General features: G+C 35.5%; 1 protein-coding gene across 14 annotated transcripts in view; it reads right to left on the bottom strand.

The window, feature by feature from the left end:
- The window catches only part of CACNA2D1 (calcium voltage-gated channel auxiliary subunit alpha2delta 1), a 407,082-nt gene that overhangs the window by 53,938 nt on the left and 333,921 nt on the right, over positions 1 to 19,223 (bottom strand). For all 14 annotated transcript variants that reach the window (XR_013952784.1, XM_080597562.1, XM_080597555.1 and 11 more), the window contains 3 exons: positions 4,395 to 4,473; positions 2,293 to 2,342; positions 625 to 714 (listed from right to left, as the gene is read on the bottom strand). Coding sequence is in view for 13 of the 14 variants with exons in the window: in XM_080597562.1 (XP_080453688.1) it covers positions 625 to 714; positions 2,293 to 2,342; positions 4,395 to 4,473 (219 nt within the window). In the remaining variant the exon portion in view is untranslated. The remainder of the gene's footprint in view (positions 1 to 624; positions 715 to 2,292; positions 2,343 to 4,394; positions 4,474 to 19,223) is intronic.

Raw genomic sequence — 19,223 nt, 5'->3', positions numbered from 1 at the left:
TAGCAGTAAGGAAAGTGCTTCATATATCTTTTTGTTTATTTCCCCATTATATACACTGTCCAATTAAAGAAATCATTACCTTGAGCAAGCAAGCAAGTAATTACACTAACTATAGTGCTTTAAAAATCCAAGGTCAAAATTTGTACAAATACCCAGTAAAACTGACAGGTTTCATTCTGTCTGGAATTCTTAGAAAAATAAAATAATGCTAATAATAATAATAAAAGAGCAACTCCACACCAGTAACACAACTGATGATGTCTAGTGCTGCACAGGTACAACACAGGAAAATTTTTGCTTCTTTTCTTTCGTTAATTTGAGGACAGCCACGACCTGCTCTTAAGGATCTGTGATTAGGATTAATTGTTCTTCTCTGTTAAAGTTGAGGTCAGTCATGAGAATCCAGATGCAAAGACCAGCATGTTGATATAAGCTGTTTAGAAAATTGCTCTATTGAAGTGTTCAGATGCTGGAAATGAATGAATATTATGTTTGAAACTATAGAACATTGAGTCTGAGAAAATTGGGACTGTGGAAAATGGAGCCCTATACTTACTGATTTGCCATGCCTTTCTTCTGAATAGATCAAGATCTTACTTTACTAGAGATAAATAACAGTCATACCAGAGCATCCAGATAGACATTTGTCCATTGGACCTGTTTGGCTTTCTCTCCAGCTAAAACCATTGGTCTTCCCAAAACATCCAGATATTCCTGCCGAAAAAAAGTGTAATAAACTCATCAGAGGGTAGTTATTTGATCAAAGTCCAGAATCAGCAATGAAAAACAAATAACACTATCAAAATAAAAGCTATGGAAAAAAAAAAGATAAAGATTTAAAAAATTCAAAATTCACCACTACTATGGAAATTTGATTTAAGTATTTCTTTGTGATTTACTACCCAACAATTCAGTCTTCAGTTTACAGTATCTACCGCTAATGCAATTCCTGTATTTCAGTGTCTGTTGCTCATTCACATGGACCTTACAGATCCTTATCCACTGCTGTCTTTCTATGAAGTGAAAATTAAAATTATTTCTGTTCAAAAATCAATTGCTAATGCCATAATGAAATTATAAGTAGATCACAGAGCCTTCAGCCCAGAAGAGACAGTGGGCCACAAAGAGAGAGTGGTAACAGCTGGATCCTACAGCAAGAACTTGCATAACTCCTATTGCAACAAAACTTCCGGATTTTTAAACCTGCATAGTCCCTACCTTCCCTTACTTCTGGAGTGCAGATAGAGTTGGTGATCTTATGAGATATAAGACTTCTGGTCTGGCTTGGAAGTGAATGCCATCAAACTCATTTCAGTCTTCAACCTTTCCAATTTGTCTTAACATTTAGGAATATTTCTTGCCAGACAGTATCTGGAAGTGTTTAACAGCATCAAAGGACTCTAATTCAAGCCCCAAAATTACTTTTTTTTTTTTTTTTTCCAAAAAAACGTCATGCCTGGCCTTGGAAGGATAGAGAACTGCTGTGGTAGTTCTTTGCTTTTCTGAACATATGAATACATGAACTTTCAGACAACAGAAATGAATATCTGTTCATCTACACTGACAATTTAGATCATATCATGTAATTCCAGGGTCCTGTGCCCTTAGTTATCTACACTCATGTTTCCTAAGTTGTCCCTGAATTTTGAAAAGTAAATGCTATGGCTGGTTGGACCAACCCAGGAACCTCTTGAATAAGCAGGACTGTATCAGGCCACTGTATCGGCCCAGCTGAGTTCAGACACATTAGCAGGTTTATGCCTTCACATGGTTCCATGGCTTTCTCCAAGCGATACAAACTTGTAGGCTCATGCTGTTATGCCTGGCATGAGGCGGAGTCTTATAGACAAGCTATAAGAAATTGCTATTTTTACAGAACTTTATAAAAAATGCTATCGTGTCTCAGGATCAAAGGGGGACCATGTAAGTACAGAAAGAAAACTTAGCTCAAAGTATAGCCCTTGTGCAGAAAAGGTCTGCAGGCTATAGATCACTTCAAACGCTAGGGTTGTGTGGACATGGCCAGCCAGCTTTAGAGGATGATACCATGACTAGCGTGCTTGCAAGCCACTGTAGGCTAGGTGGACAGGGTAATAGGGATCACATTAGAAATTGGCTCACTGCAAGTACACAAAAGGAAAACATAAATTAGAATACTCTAAAAGATTAATCATGTATAAATGAAAGCCTTATTTTTTTCTCTGTTCTTAATGCATTGTATCTTTATATTTTAGAACAGAAACTACTCCACTTTGTGTTACAACTGTTTCTGCATTTTGCAAACATGCTTACCTGGGTGTTTATTCTTATGGCTCCAATGGATGGAATTTCATAATAATAACCTAAAATTCAGAACAGAAATAACATTACCTTACTATGATACATTTCTAACCCCCCTCACCTTAGGGAATTTAATTTTCCTTGTAATTTGCAATTAAAATTTTATAGAAACTATCATATATGGATGAAATCCTTTTTTTGTCAATGCCACCGCAACACGTAGCCACATATGATGGGTCACCATGCCATGCAGGCCAAGCTAGTTTAACTCTTAGGTAGTGAGAGTGTATTATGTGTTTCTCTTGTCTGTCATCTCTAAAACTGAGATAATATACTGAATTTGTATTCCTGTACTCTGAGTTATTCTGATGTGCCAGCATATTTAATGGTCATTTTAATACACTGTGATAGCAACAGTGAATATGCTGAACGCACACAGGAATGCAAGTAAAACTACAGTCTGTGGCAATAGTGAAGTTCACAACATAAAAATATAAGGCACTCTGTGGAAAGAAAAAAAACCTGTAACTGGTATTTCTTCTAACTAAACATCAGGAATGTCTTTATTCATCATTGATATTATCACCTATTTGTTGGAATTAAAAATATTGCCAATATGCATCAATAAGACTGAAAAGAAAGGCACACTGAGCTCCTGATTCAGAATGTGAAATCCAGTTTCAGACCGCATGAGTTTGTAAATCAAACTGGAGAGAAGGAGCAGGACTGGAGAGGTCAGAGTACCGAGGTTAGACACTTACTTTGCCTTAAATAATGTGTGACTTGATAATAAATTAGAAGTTTTAACTAAGGACAAGTTAAATAAAAATTTACCTCTTTGGATGTGCAAAGAATTGTATCAATTTTGAAAAGATGAGTATGATCATTTTCCCTTGGTAATATGACAGAGGTGGTTATTCTGTAAGCCAGTTGGTTTGTTTTAGCACAATGGAGTTTACATAGTACTTTGAGATATAAAGACATTACTTTAAAAATCCTTGTTCAAAAATCAAATGTTGATCTTCTGCACAGTACAAAATTTTCTCTTGAAGTTGTACTATCTTTTGCATAACTTAAGTCAGCATACAGAGGGATTGGTGAGGTTATGATACACATGCTGTTCACCCTGGCTATAGATTCTTCTGTATCATTTTTTCTACATCTGTATCTTTCTCTTTCTCTTACCTTTGGTTTATCCTATTCTTATAGGATATTCTTCTTACAGGATATTCTTCTTCCGTGGCTGTCTTCATTTTCAAGACCCTCTGAAATGTCTCCTGCCTGTCTCTCACCTCTTGCTTCTCATTGAATTTTTAAACAAATACTTTCACATTTTCAATCAGGCTTGGAAGGTGGTCCATTTAAAATATAAAACAATATTATTTTATAATTTCTCTCTTTTCTATTTATCTGTATTTACCTCTTGTCTCTCATTCCCTAATTATACTGTGAGGTGCTTGAGACACCTCTTTCTCACACTCTTTCTAATTGCTTCTCTCCACTTTTTTTTTTTGTGCAGAAATTCTAGAAGAAAGCATTTTACTTTGTTATATTTACCTTTTTATTTTTGTTTCATTCTACATAAAGGAACTGGTGTAAAAATAAAAAGATGCACTAAGAAGCTAAGAAATTACAACAAAAATAATTCTGAAATTTTCAGAAAAAAAAAAAAAAGATAGGAAAATTAATGCAAGTCAGATGATCCCTTGTAAGTTTTGGAGAAAAAACAAAAAGAACACTAACCAGCCAACCAACCAAACAAAAAATCCCTTTGTCCAAACTCCTAAATATAAAACAGCTTTGCTTAATTTTCTTATCTGTCATCAATTCCATCTTTTTTCATAAACGTCTATTACAATAGGAGTGCTCAAAATTGATCCATAATATCTTATTTTTATTATAAGCAATATTGTATCATATTCTTCTTACAACATACTTTTAAATAGTCAAACATGTAAACATGTTATCTATACACATGTATATATGCATTTATTTCATCAAGTAACTTTTTGTAACTTTGATTAAAAATACAAGAAAGCTAAAAAAAAAATTTATTTTTTTCAAAAATGTTAAAGATATTGCTCTAGCAAAGAACAGTCTCAAAGACACAGTACCTTTATTTTCACAGGCCATCCACTGTATAGGTCCTTTATCATAATTATGCTGACCAACAGAAAATGTGAACACACGTACCTATCCAAATCAAAAAACAACAACAAATATAACTTAAGTATATGTAATTACTTAGCTGTTACTCTCAAGTTAATTATAGCTGGATTTTTGATATATTTGAACAGAAAAAGAAAGCTGTGAAGTTCCAATTTAATATCAATACAATAGATTCACATAGATTAATACATAGATGCATTATGATATTTTACAAATTCCTATTAAATATTTGGGCCCACCAAGTAGAACTCGTGAAGAATGTTTTCATACATCTTTCATGCTTTAAATCTCTTACACTGATTACTGTCCATAAACCATTTGAATTTCATTTATATTTTTCTAGGGCATTAATAATAACTCTTTGGGTTTTATTAAATCAGTTGACATTAGAATTTCCAATTAATTAAAATCAACATATGCATGGGTAGCAGAATTCAAAGCAACGTAGAACAGCATTTTTGTTTTGCTTAAACTTTTAGTCTTTTTCTTGTAAAACCACTAAATTAGTTCAACAGCATTTGATAGATTAAGATCCTGAAATTTCACTTTAAACTCCTGATATTCATTAAAGCTGTGTGTTTTATAATCTCAGTTCTATTCTGTTTAGCCAATGCAATTCCAATTTATCTCTGCAACTCAGGGGAGTCATAGTTCCAGAGAAATACAAAAAATGCTGTCCAAGTTTTGGACAGAAAACAGGGTTTTCAGCTGAGATTATTTTCCATGAAAATTGTGTGATCTGAATGAGAAAAAAAATAAAACAAGCAAACAAACTAACAAAAACTAACATTATTTCTGTACACAGATTAAAAATCCTACAAGACAAAAACTACAAAAACTACTGTAGAAAAACTACAAATACTGTGTCTTTGTTTCCAGCTGAATACTCTGCTCAGAAGATTAAATTTTCTGGAAAAGTAAAGAAAAATATTTTCCCAACAGTTTTAATAAGCTGATCACTATTATTATGTCCATCTGAAGGATTGTCCAAGTACCAGGTGGCCTTTTCCTTTTCAGACATCTCTTTCTTTATAGACCTTTAACTTTACCACAGAACACATCACAATATGAAATCAGAATACAAATTCCTTTCTCTGGGACTGAGTAAAACGGTAATGTTTTCTTTAAATACAGTATTCACAATATGACGTTGCAGATATTCCTTGTAAACTACTCTCTGATTGTTGCTACATTTTAAGTGGTTATTTATACATTTTTTCATCACTTTATTTAGCATGTGCTATTTACTACGTAAATCTTGATTTTCCAATAAGCAACAAAAACAGTGTGACACAATCAGAGCTTACACATTAACTGAGAGATGTAAGAATAGCTCCAAATCATCAGTCAGCAGCTAGCAACTGGCAAAACTTTATTACAGATGACCCCTATGTGGAAGAAGGGCAAACCAAGGATTGTGCTAGATGACATTTTAATTAGCAATGTTTTGATTTTATTTATCTGTACAAACCTTTTGCTTCTAGCAGAACTAAAGCAACTACTCAGACATATATATATATTTTTTTTTTTAAATGCAGACATAATTTGAAGCTCTAATGAAACCACCCTTTACAGAGGCATTTCTCAGTAACTATTCAAGCCAAGTGGAGTTTTAGTTACACAGACAGGTACGGGAACAATTGTACAGGTGATGCTAAAATATTGTTCTCATAGTTCATCCGGATAGAAACAGATGAAAAATACCTTCCATTACCTTGAAAATGACCACACTGCTAGTGAGAACATGACTTCAACTGATATATTTGCAACTACTATTTTTTTTTTATTACTGTATCACATTGTAAAATCAAGTTACATTTACCATCCCCCATTTGTTCTTCACCTCTTTTACAAACTGCCAGCTATAACCCTTCTAATAGACCTTTCTGCTTCTATTTAATTACCACCCATTTTTTTCCAAGCTAAATATCACAATGTTGTTTTCTATCAGTATCTCTCAGCTCACATGGCCCCTGTTTTCTGGTCTTCTTTTGGACTCACAACTGTTCCCAGTTTAGTGTCCACTAAACACTTAATTAAGATTGCAGTCTTAAAAATTATGGTGAAATAAAGACAAAACCCACTAAAGACCACTAGTTAGATAGGCAAGTGACCTGATGTCTCTTTTAGATTAAAAGTAACTAATTAAGTAAGAAAGAGTCATGTGGGTTTGCTTGTGTGTGTATAAAACACGACTCAATTAGACTGCACTGTCTGGCATTTGATCTCAAATATAAAAATGAAACACTGCATTGGACTGAAGTTTCAAAATGATATGTAATTTAGGGAAAAGAAGCAGCATGTCAAATCTGCAACTAATCTATAAAGAATTCAGAATTTAAATTATTGACAACAAGCAGAGGACAATATATCTGATTTACTGTTCCTTGGATAATTAACAGAGATAAAGAACTGCAATGAAAATTGGAGTTTTTAATTGTTACTTGGTTTGGCAAGAGGGTGGAACATTCAAAAGAGTTTTCTTTTTCCTATTGCCTCATCTGGAATTGAGTAGAATGACAGCCCAGCTGGAAAAATGAGTCAGCAAGTCAAATTAAACAAGACAATCTTAGCAAAAAAAAAAAATAAATAAAAAAAATGCTCTGTGCTAACATTTTCTGTGACAGAACCCAGAGTCAGCCAAAGGACTGAGATGAAATCTGCCTATACCTTTTCCTTATAGACATCTCTCCAAAAAAGACAAAAGGTTTCTAAACTAAAAAAGACAGGTTTAATTACTTTAAGTAGGAAACTTACTAATGAGAACTTGGAACAATTATATCAGAAACAATGGATATAAGCACCTCTCCCTTTGCTTGTCCTTCCATCCAAGTTTGGTTTCAACCAACTAAGTGGATTTCTGAGTTGAAGCAAACTGCCAAGTATCTTTGATCCCAATAAGTTTTTTTCCATCTGAAATAACCACTGAGGCCTGATTATTTCTTCTCTGTGCTTCTCTGCAGTCTCTCAGATTCTGTGTACACTACAGGCTCCTGGGTCCTAGGTCTCCTTCCTTCCCCCAAACCTTTCCCTAGGGAAGAGACAATCTTGCCTCCTTACAAGGGAGATCCATTTGTTCTCTTCCTATAGAAACATAACAATCAAATCAATAGAAAAACAATAGAACAATCAGGAAGAAAAAAAAAAGAAAAAAAAAAGCTGTCATACTTTCTGTTTTTCATTGGGACTAGTGAAAATAAAGTTATTCTAGAAAACTCACAGCCTTATGATGGAGAAGAACTAAAGATGGTCCCCATCCTGCTCTGCCAGACAGGTCAGATACTGTCTTGAAACTGTTCTTAAATGTAAGAGCCCTGATTTTCACTAATAAGCGAAAGTCCAGAGCTGTGTTAGTTCTGTCAGGACAATACCGTGTGCTGGTAATGGGTAGCTCAATCTCTGTATTCCGCATTCTCTGGAACTAGTCTTGGGGGAGAAAACACACACACTTTCATTCTTTTTATCATTTATTTACAGTATAAATAGAGTAGAGTAGAGCAATATCCTTATTAAAGTTAAAAAGTTTAGAATGTAAGTTGTAAGGACAGACAGACAGCAAGTGGCAAAGGCTGCCCAGAGAGGCTGTAGTCTGCACCCTTCGAGGTTTTCAAGACCAGACTAGTTAAAGTCCTGAGCAACCCAGTTTGATCTTAGTCCTGACCCTGCTTTGAGAAGGACATTGGATGAGAGACCTCATGAAGGCCTTTGCATCCTGACTTATCCCACAATCCTTTGAAGGATATCAAAGAGAAAAAAAAAACTAAATCCAACTCCTAATCAGAAAAAATAGTAGACAACAGAAAGAATGGTACAGAAAATAGAGGAAGAAGTACTTAAGGAAATATTATATAATAATATATTATAATAATATATAGTCCAGGAGTCGGACTCAATGATCCTTGTGGATCCCTTCCAACTCGGGATATTCTACAATATAGCCTAATTATATAATTACTTTGTTTTTTATTTTGCACTTCTCTCTGTCAGAAAAAGTGTATAAAGATCAAGATGAACAGAAGCATTCTGACTGCTACAGATGAGGGGATAAAGGCACTCAAGAGAGTTGTGAGGAAAACAACTGACAAACTATCCACAAATAGGCTACTCTGTTTACAGATCTCAGTTGCATTTTTTCCTATCTTATTTCTTCATTTTGCTATTGGAATAAAATAAAGCAAGATTAAATTAGACTCTTCCTTTGGATGTGTCATGTTATGAGTACTATAGAAATGTAAACAACCAGAGAGAAGTTAATTCAAAGCAGTTACTAAGCATGAAATCACACTTACTGTTTAGACTGCTACATACACGTGTAGGCAATATGTGTAGTAGGCCTGTAAGACTTTGAGAAACTACAACCCCTCTGCAAGAAGTTCTGAGTGGATGAATATGCATTTATTTTGACAGATAAATTATTTTTCTTAAATTCTGTGCTGCTGTAATGGGAAAGCTACCAATAACCATCTATGTGCATCTCTTCATTATTCTGTTTAGGAGGAAATTAACTGTCTTGGAGATATGTATTTCTCCTTATCAGATATCAAGGGAGCTACCTAGTTACTTTACTTGACTATTAATTAACAAAGTGAATCCCATCATTTTACCACAATCATGTAAAAGTGTGCAAGACTGCATCTTTTTCCACCATTAGTTAAACAAACTTGAGTCAAAAGTTGATCTCATCAGATCATGCAACTTCAGTTTTTATAACGGTATGATTTCAGAATATATTAATCTGTCCTTTATAACCGCAGATAAAAACTCAGATTTTTTTATTTTATTTTTTACTATAGACCAAAAGGAGCTATGGTACAGAGGAGTAAATAATTCAGTAATTCTAAAATCATCCTGGAAATTATTTTTCCCATTACTGTGTTTATATAGATTATCAGATATGATAAAAAACTGTTTGCAGTTAATATTTAATAGGTACACTTCTGAAATGATAACAATATACCAAGCCTATTTTTCTGAATAAAATCATAAAACTGCTTTTCTATATCTCATTATGCACTCTGTCTCCTAAATCCCTTTTAAGCTCAGCTTTTAAACCACTTAATCAATTCGGTACTCTTCTGATCAGGGAATTTTGTGGTTTTCAAGCTGCCACAGTTCAAATTCTCAAAATTCTCACAGTTAAAATTCTTTTTTTTTTTTTTTTTTTACTTTTCTTTTCTTTACATCCATGGACTTACTCCCATAATCAAACAGAAATTTGAAGATGATTTCTCATTTTGCTATGAACTAACTGAGACCAAAAGGCATTTATGAACAATTTGAACCTAGAACAGAAATTTGGAGACATGATCTGAAAATCCTACAGACTAATTTAGAAATTACCTAGGTTAGCAATAGGAAGTGCCAAATACAGAGTTTCACCTAAGTTCTGTTTCATAATCTTTTGTTCAGGACTGGTAGATTCAGAACTTCCAAAGACACAATCATGAAGCATTTGGGTTTTATCTATTAAAGTAAAGCAGATTCATTTTACTAGGAAGGACAAGGAGAAGAGAAAGAGAAGCCTTATGTTTACCGGCAGGAGTAAAGCTCACAATATGCTAGAGGGAAGTTGGTTAGTCTATGTCTATTCAGTAAATAAAATGGGACATAACCCATTTTCTTTCTCAGGCTGAGGAGACAAGCGGCACAGCATGGTTCACATCTCTATGGCTACATTATTTTGCCTTCCTCCCTCCCTGTCCCACCCCCCGCATTGGGTGATCTCATTATAACGTCTTTTGGGAACAGCCATGGTCATGCTAGCCCCTGAACTGAACGCCTTGGATCCTGTTTGAAAGAGCTGACTGCCACAGGCCAAGAACCATGCCATTGGGTCTGTTAGCAATTAGACAGTGTGGATAAATGTGAGCAGTTCTTCAGCCTACATGCTGGATTTGGTTAGTTTGTGGGTATGGACACAGCTGTGTGATTCACTCATACGAGTAAAGCTGGTTTTCTTGTGAAGGACTGAGCAGGGCTTGCTTTTATCAAAATGCCTGTGACAATGATGCTTCTAATCTTTTCAACGGGAGCTTAATACTTAGGCAAAGGAGGTTTGTGTTCATGTTTCTTAGTTTAAGCAAATTCTTAACTTCCATTGCTCTGAATACCAGGCTCAACAAAGTTCAGAAGATGGAGATTTAGGCTTTTGTACTCCTTGGACTGCCTATGCTCCTAACAGTAACTGGGCAAAACACAGAAATGACCTCAGATGCTAAGGTGGTTAAGTTTTAGAGGTCTAAAACTCAAAATGGAGAAGTCAAAATTTTATCTCAAGTTAGAAAATAGCATGATACACCAACAGAAACGTTGGTTTTTGACACCATTGTATTTTTGACACATATGTCCAAATTAGGATCTGCCTCCTGCTTTGGGTACTCTCCAGAAATAGTTGTAGACTTGGGAAAAAAACAAACCAACACGAAAAACAATAAGAATTTACCTCCCGAATACTTAGATGCAAAAGACAATTGCAGGCTTGATATCTTTGAACTTATAGACATGAAGTATGTATTAATGCATTTCATAAAACACCTACTCAAGTCTTTCCACAATTGACCCTCTAGGCTCTGATTCAGCAAAAGTTAGATTAACTTAAATGCCATGCAAATAAACCCCTTGTCATCAAAGGAAAAATGCTTTAATTGAGGCACATGTTTAAAGACTATCAGAGTAGGTTCCTGAAACTATTTTTGTAGACATTTATCCACAATGACTTATTTCTCCCAGACTTTCTATGTAGATCTACAGTCTTCCCTATCATTAATATCTTTCATTCACTTCAATGCTACCTCAAACTTAAAGGTGCTATGCTGATTTATGAACTCCTAGTCTAATTGTAGTCTATGTAATTATAACTTAGCAAAGAAGAGAAATAATGGCACTCTAAAATCAGTTCATATTACAGTCTAATGCTTCTTTGAGCTAAAAAAAAAAAAAAAAAAAGTTTGTAACACATTAGGAGATTATTGGAGAATCTCACCTGTTTTGGATATAGCTCCCTGCTAACATAGGCTCCAAAACATTTAATGGTCCTAATATTTTGGGATAATAGACCCAAGAACGCTGATGTGTGGTGTAGTTATATAAAATTGCTGTACGAAAGGAGCTAACACAAGGATTATACTTGAAGTCTTCAGAACATAAGGACACAATGAAAGCTGTTCAGTGAAGAAGTCTGTCAAGTGAATGCAATAAACATCCAAAATGTGTTTTCAGAATTGCAGTGTTTCGGAAGTGAAAAAAGTGGTTTTGTCCAGATTTTTTGTTGCTTCACAATGAAAACATATCTGCATGAAAATGGGGATATTTTATATTGTAAAACTTGAAAACACTGTTATGAGTATTACAGTGTAAAGTTAGAAAATTTCAGAATTAATACTTCCACAGAACTAAGAAAACGCGAATTCAGTTGTACTGTTCTACATCTTATTAGTGCCACCTTGTGGAACTACAGCAACTCACTCCCAGCTCACTTAGTAGCTAGCAGGGGATGCCCCTTCCGGCTCTGCAGCATGGCTAGAAGTACGAAGGTATAAATATCCTGCTGACACAAACTAATTTTCCTCTGTTAAATTGATTAGCAATGTGATCCTTTAGGTTTTTACGTAGTTAAACCTTTGATGAACCAGACATATCACAGAAGTATAAACTGAATTACTGAATTCTGTATCCTGACAATAACTTAATACAGGGATATTACATGACATTGAGGAGGCAATGTTCTCTGTACTACACTGTCTCCATATATAAGATGAAGCTTCTAATATTAAAAAAAAAAAAATCAGGTGTAGGTATAAATCAACTGTTTTATTAGCTTTTTACAGCATTAGTTTCAAGAACAGTGGTTAGAAAGAGAAAAGCTGTGCTTTCAAAAACAGTAGGATTTCACAATTATGTGCTTGAATGCAGGTTTGAGAATCAATTTGGTTGTGTCTACCCTAACTGAAATTGGGCCATCATCCACTCTCTGGCCTTGAGAGCATCTGTGGTAGCAGAGCTGCCACATCTTCAGAAGCTTGCAGATAACATGTTCATGCAGTTCATGCAGATACATGAACAAAAGCTAAATTATCGCTCCTTCCTTCTTCCCCTTTCCTTGGTGCCCCTGGGAGTGGTCCCAGCACTTTGTCTGGAAGTGCACCAGTTGGCACAGGCTGAAAACCTCCCAGGTCTAACTAAACAGTTAAACCACACAAATGACTGCAAGACAGTGTCCTGTCCCCATGTAATTCAGTAATATAAATGGTGCCTTAAGACATTTAGACTAGCAGGTGATGTTGCTGATAGTGCATTGCAGTTGTATGCGTAGCTCACCCTGCTGAAAGGCACAGATGGACTTCATCTAGAAGAAACCCAAATAGCTCTCAACTAGTTTTCTGTGATGTGGGTATATGGCTGTAGCTTTGGCTCAAAGGGTGCTAACACACTGGCTGCTTCTGTGATTTCCAGAAGTGTACTGACTTAGCCCTCCTGAAGGTACCAATCTCACCCAGCTGTCCCACTCACCTTGGAAATAAATGTAAATAATTCAGTTTGAATTGGGTGATTTTCCAGCCACTTATTTTCCAGCCACTTATTCCATCTCCTACTGATTGCTATCCCTCCCACAGATGAAGAAATTACACTATCAGCTTTTTAATGGTTCAACCTTTCAGTGGTTCAATGTTTTACTTTGGCTACCCAGATTCTATTTACTCAGTTGATTTGTTTCCCTCCTTGGTTATCTTAATAACTGAAACAGAAAACAACTGAATTCCTCCTTTCCCTAAGCTAATTCTCCCTGACACGCAGCATTTAGCATTCTCTGAAGAAAAAAAGTCATTTTTTTCCAAGAGATCCTTGTAAATTTGGTGGCCCATATCGGGAACCAGACAAAGGAGGTGACAAAGTAATTCCTTCTGTACTCTGGATTAAAAGCATTTCAGGCATTTCTTTGATAGTCAAAACAACACTTAGAGGCAGCCGAGCAGCTGGAAATGACCAGACTAATTAGGGGGATATTTACTGTTCATACCGTGACACTAAGCCTTTTTTTTTTCTTTTTTTTTTCTTTTTGGCCTTATAAACTCTGGAGAATTACAGATGTCAGCTAAGGATTTAAAGGAATATTTAATATTCCATTAAACATATTATGTCTAGAAAAGGTGAATATTTCAAACTCAAGCTTTGAACTGGTACTCTGCACTGTCTTTTTAAAATTTATTCAGTGGTATAGTTTTGGAATTAGTGTATTTTCCCCTTTGTATTGTTACGCCCTCCACTATTTACTCCCATTACTCTAATTCTTGTACAGTTTGGTAAACACTGACTAAATGGTTGCAAATGCCAAACAACCATATAAAAGAGGGAAAAGGACAGGGGACAAAGGGAAGGGCTGTCAGAAATTCTTGTTTCAAGCTCAAATCTAATCTTACAATGGTCTGAACTTCACAGGAACATGAGAACTCTAATCAAAACAACTTAGTGGACAATTTAGCATACCAACTAAAGAGGTGAAAAGACTTTTGTCTATGTGCCCTTTCCTGGACCTTGACCTGGGAAAGGAACAATATCTTAGGAAGACCTTAAGAGTGTGAGATTTAAGAGTGAAAACTCTTCAAGTCTGCTTCCCTTTTTTAGGGGAGAAAACAAAACCAAAAAAAATCCAACAAAACAGTTAACCACAATGGAAACTCACTGCTGTCATGTAGGGCTGTGCTTAGGGCAACCTGACCTTGTGTGTGCTTGCAGGTAAAACATCCCATTATTGACAAAAGCAGGCACTGATGATGCCTGCTGTCAGCAACTGGCAAGTGTCCTAGCATATCTGAAAGACCAACTCTTATGCACAACCATGTGTTAGAGAACGTCCTTCACAGCTAGCAATCAATGCAATCACTGTGCATGCTAGCTCATTGTACTTCTTGCCAAACTGCACCTGAAATCTCAGGACTGTCTGTGAGGAACGCTGCATACATACAGATTTATAGATACCATCTATCCTATTTAAAGATCATAAAATTAATCACGACACAGTTCCCTCCTATACTGAATGACACATATTTCATTTCTTTTGTAATAAACTTAACTTTAAGGAAAAAAAAAATCCTGCATGCAATCTACAGGTAAAAAAAACTGGGATGGGGGGTGGGGAGTGGGGGTGTGTCTGTAGCCCTGGTGTGTTCAACAGCTTGTATCAGAGTGGTCTTGTTAGTAAATTTAGTGGCACATTTTGCATTCACTGTGGCTGAAAGAGAAGAGCAGAGACAATGTATTGTACTTAAATGACATTTTAGGTAACAAGATATAAGCCATATTTCAATCTGTGATGCAGGGTAAATTAATTTCAATCCTCTCTCACAAAGTCTGTCTTTTTAATGAAAAAAAGAAAGGAAGCTCTTCAGCCTTATTCAAATATGCTTCTTTCAAGGAAATTTCTTATAGACTAAATACTGCCTTAGAGGTCTGGGGGCTTGTTTTTGAATAAAACAGCCTGTACAAACTAAGACTGCAACAGAAAGCACTGAGGTTACTGTTGCTTTTCCTGTCTATATGTAGGACCAAGAATATAATATAGCCAACATGCATTATTCAATTCATCACCTGCAAAGAGTTGGCTTCATAAAACCAACACAATTCTTTCTTGTTAAAAAGGTTCATTAAAACAGAGTTGGAATTGTTGGAAAAAAGTACATTTGCAGCTTGCAGCCTAGGTACAAAGCACAAATTAAATGTCTTCTGAAGGGGACTCTGAATAATAAAACTCCAACCTAAACCTGTGTAAACACTGAAAATATCACCTTGAATTTTATACAAGGCTAACTTGAATATGACTTCAACTAAATTTACTGACTTAAAATGGAGGCTCAGGATAGAAGGAGAGGAATAGAGACACAAAATAGGTTAAGAATTCTAAGACTGCATATGGGCACTGACACTGTTAGGAAAAATAACACTTTTTTGAAATTTGTTTTCTTTTTTCTCTATTTTTTAAGCAATAAGATCTACAAAAACAATTGTGAAAACCTCAAGAGAAAGTAATTAAGAGATCATTCTTGAATGTTATTTTCATGTCATTTACATGTCATAACCATGTGAATGTAAGATTGCAAAGTCACTTTCTCATTCTTCTATTAAAGACAATCTATTCTGCACACACATCAAATTCTATGCAAAAGAGTAAAGAACATGACTATGATTCTCCTAAGATATGATAAAGCAGGTTTTAGCCTTTTCCTTGGAACTAATCAGGACTTGAATGCAAGTCACTTTACAAGTAGAGTATTTTCTCTTTCTCATCAGATTATTCATCCCTTACTTGAGAGGTGATTTTTTTCTTGCTTTTTGTCATAATTGAAATATATTTGCAAAACACTACACAAATGTCCTTCTTAATAGCATATAATAATTCTTGTTTGATAAGATTTCTCAGACAATGCTCCCCCTAAACCAATGTGGTCTCCTAAAAAGTAACTCTTCCTTACAACATCAGCAGCAATATGTAACAGCTTGCATTTAAGTTGCATGGGGTTTTTACTTGCATAAGCGAAGTTCACAGTACACCTACACTTATGTTTTTTCATTTCCCATTTCATAGAATCACAGAATCATTTAGGTTAGAGAAGACCTCTAAGATCATCAAGTCCAACCATTAACCTAGCACTGCCAAGTCTACCACTAAACCATGTCCCTAAGCACCACATCTACACGACTTTTGAATACCTCCAGGGGTGGTGACTCAACCAGTTCCTAGGCAGCCTGTTCCAATGCCTCAAAACCCTTTCAGTGTAGAAATTTTTTACTTAAACCTCCCCTGGTGCACCTTGAGGCCATTTACTCTTTTTGCTTGGCTTAAGAGACCGTCCCTCACCTTGCTACAACCTCCTTTGAGATAGCTGTAGAGAGGAACAAGATCTCCCCTGAGACTACTTTTTTTTCTCTGGGCTAAATAACCCCAGTTCCCTCAGCTGCTCCTCATAAGACTTGTTCTCTAGACCCTTCACCAGCTTCATAGCCCTTCTCCATACATACTCCAGCACCTCTGGTAGTTCTGGTAGTGAGGGGCCCAAAACTGAACACAATACTTGAGGTGTGGCCTCACCAGAGCCAAGTACAGGGGGACAATCTGTGCCCTAGTCCTGCTGGCCACCATTTCTGTTACAAGCCAGGATGCCATTGGCCTTCTTGGCCACCTGAGCACACTGCTGGCTCATATACATCTGGCTGTCAACCAATACCTCTGAGGTACTTTTCTGCCAGACAACTTTCAGCCACTCTTCCTACAGCCAGTGTTGCATGTTGCTGTGCCCCAAGCACAGGACCCGGCCCTGGGAAATTTTAAGAGGGAAATTTTCATTTCCCTCTTAACCCATCATCTGTTTATGCTGCTGCAGACATGCATCTTTTGCTACCATCTGTTTGTTTCAACTGTTCCCTTATTTTCTTTCATACTACAAAGATTCCCATTCTGTATCTTCTTCCTTTCAGACCCAGTAGAGTCTCCTATATATTTCTGTTTGTTTTTCCACCAGTGCATTGACAAATCTTTTCATTCAAAAATGTCCCATCCTGTCTGAAACTATCCCATTTACTGATGGACTAATGCTCAACTAGTGCTCAATACCCACCTACCAGTTGGCCTAATCACCATTTAGAAATTAAGTTTTCTATCAAGTCACTTAGTAATAGGTGATTCATTTTTTAAAATATATTCAGTTGTACTAGCTGAGTTACGATACATGACTTATTCTACTAATTGGACAAGTTCTGCACCAAGCTTGTAAATTTAACCTTTGGAAATCTCTGGAATCAGTGAAACAGAATCACCGAATCACAGAATTGCAGGGGTTGGAAGGGAACTCAAGAGATCATTGGGTCCAATCCCCCTACCAAAGCAGGTTCCCTAGAGCAGGTTGCCCGGGTAGGTGTCCAAATGGGCCTTGAATATCTCCAGTGAATATACAAGTGTTAGAATCATGAGTATGTAACAGGTAAATTTGAAGAAAAGCATTTGCTATCTTATTAATCATACTTTGTGTGTTTGTGTGTGTGCGCACACGTGCACCTAGTTTAGCTTCTCTATCTGCAGGTCACAATTCTTAAGTTTTGTCCACTCCTACATTTTCAAATGAATGGGATTCGTGACGCTCTTACATGGCTCTTATTGCAATACGACACATATATTAACTGTCTGCAGCTATGCTCATTACAGTCGGTTCTTTGAGATTTAGTCACAGCACTTCCTTCAATAAATACTGGAAGCATAAAAAAATATTTAGACTTTTAATTATATAGGTTCATATAGCATGAACCTATAGCAATATGAGAGGAAACTATTCCTGAATAAAAGGTTAGGAATATTTCTTATTTTAGAAGATGACAAAGAGTTAGTTTTGTTGTTGTTGTTATTTTTTATTTGTTTGTTTGTTTTGCTTTGCTTTGTTTTGTTTTGTTTTCTGAATTAACTGAAAATCTGGAAGGAAGAAGATAATTGGAGTGAAAGACCAGGGAGTGATTTTTATTTTGAGAAAGGGAAGGTGTGGGAGTACTAAAACAAGGGTAACATTTCAAAGACACAGACTTGAGTAAACTCAGAGAGCTAGCTAGTTGGGTATCTTGGGAGGGTAATCTAAAGAATAAAGGATTACCAGAAAGATAGCAATTCATGAAGAGGAATACACTGAACATACAAGTAGAAACTCCCTAATGCAATGTAAGATTAAAAACAGAAAAGAAAGTAAAATGCACAACCCCAAATTGAAGGATACCTGTAAAATGCAGCAGTCTGGGAAAAAAGATTTGCAGCAAAGAAAAAAAATAGAAAATATGGTTCAATAACATAATACAATCCCAAAAGGCAAGTTATATTCTATGATGTATTTATCTAAGTGCTGCACGAAAAAAAAAAAAAATAAAAAAAACCTCTGTTCTCTTCACACCACTCAAGATTCTCTAACTGTTCAAGAGCATGTTTTATGAAAGGTAGAGATAAGAAGGGCAGAGCTAACATGACTTTATACACATCAGAGGACAGAATAAAGAATAAATAGAATTATAGATGTAATTTAAGAAGAATTGAAGGAAATTAGTTTGTTTAGTTGAAAAGACAAAATAATGGGAAGATGAATGAGGGTCACAACATAAAAATGTTTTCCTAAAATGTAAGAGGAAATTATAATAAGAATTAATTGTTCTCTGTAATAATTGTAAAATTAGAAACAAAGGAAAAAAAGAAAAATAAAATAATAATAATAATAATAAAGAACAACAAAGAACAACTCTGAACTTATTTTTCCTTAAGGAAATTTACAAAAAAAAACAAAACAAAACAAAACAAAAAAACAGGTAGTGGTGAAAGAGAATAATGTAAATACATAGAGAAGCTGTGGGATTGGATACTTTTACAGTAGAGTTATATAAACATCCACAAACATGGCCTAGGCATTTAATTGCTTATTGCAGAAAATCCCAGTCCTCCAATTCTTTAGTTACAGAAGTATACAATCAATTCACACTGCATTTCACTGCTATCACAGGTTTCTAAGAATGAACCTAGTTAGTACATGAGAAGACTGAGATGGAACCAACCTTCTGAGCTATAATCAAAACCAGCTATGCCATATGTAGCATTTTGTTTGTATAAATAAGTAAAATGCAGTCCGACTCTCTTGTTTTCATTCCAAAACAAACATAATGTATTTGCAATATTAAGTGATATCCTATCTCTGTTGCCTGGATTAATCATTTTCTGCCATCTGCAGCATTGACCTGTACGTGACACCTTGAATCAATCA

This window comes from Anser brachyrhynchus (assembly GCF_964034855.1).
Source record: "Anser brachyrhynchus genome assembly, chromosome: 1".
NCBI classification, from domain to species: Eukaryota; Metazoa; Chordata; class Aves; order Anseriformes; family Anatidae; genus Anser; species Anser brachyrhynchus.
Note: the sequence above shows the minus strand (reverse complement) of the source record. Positions and strands in the feature narration are given on the sequence as shown.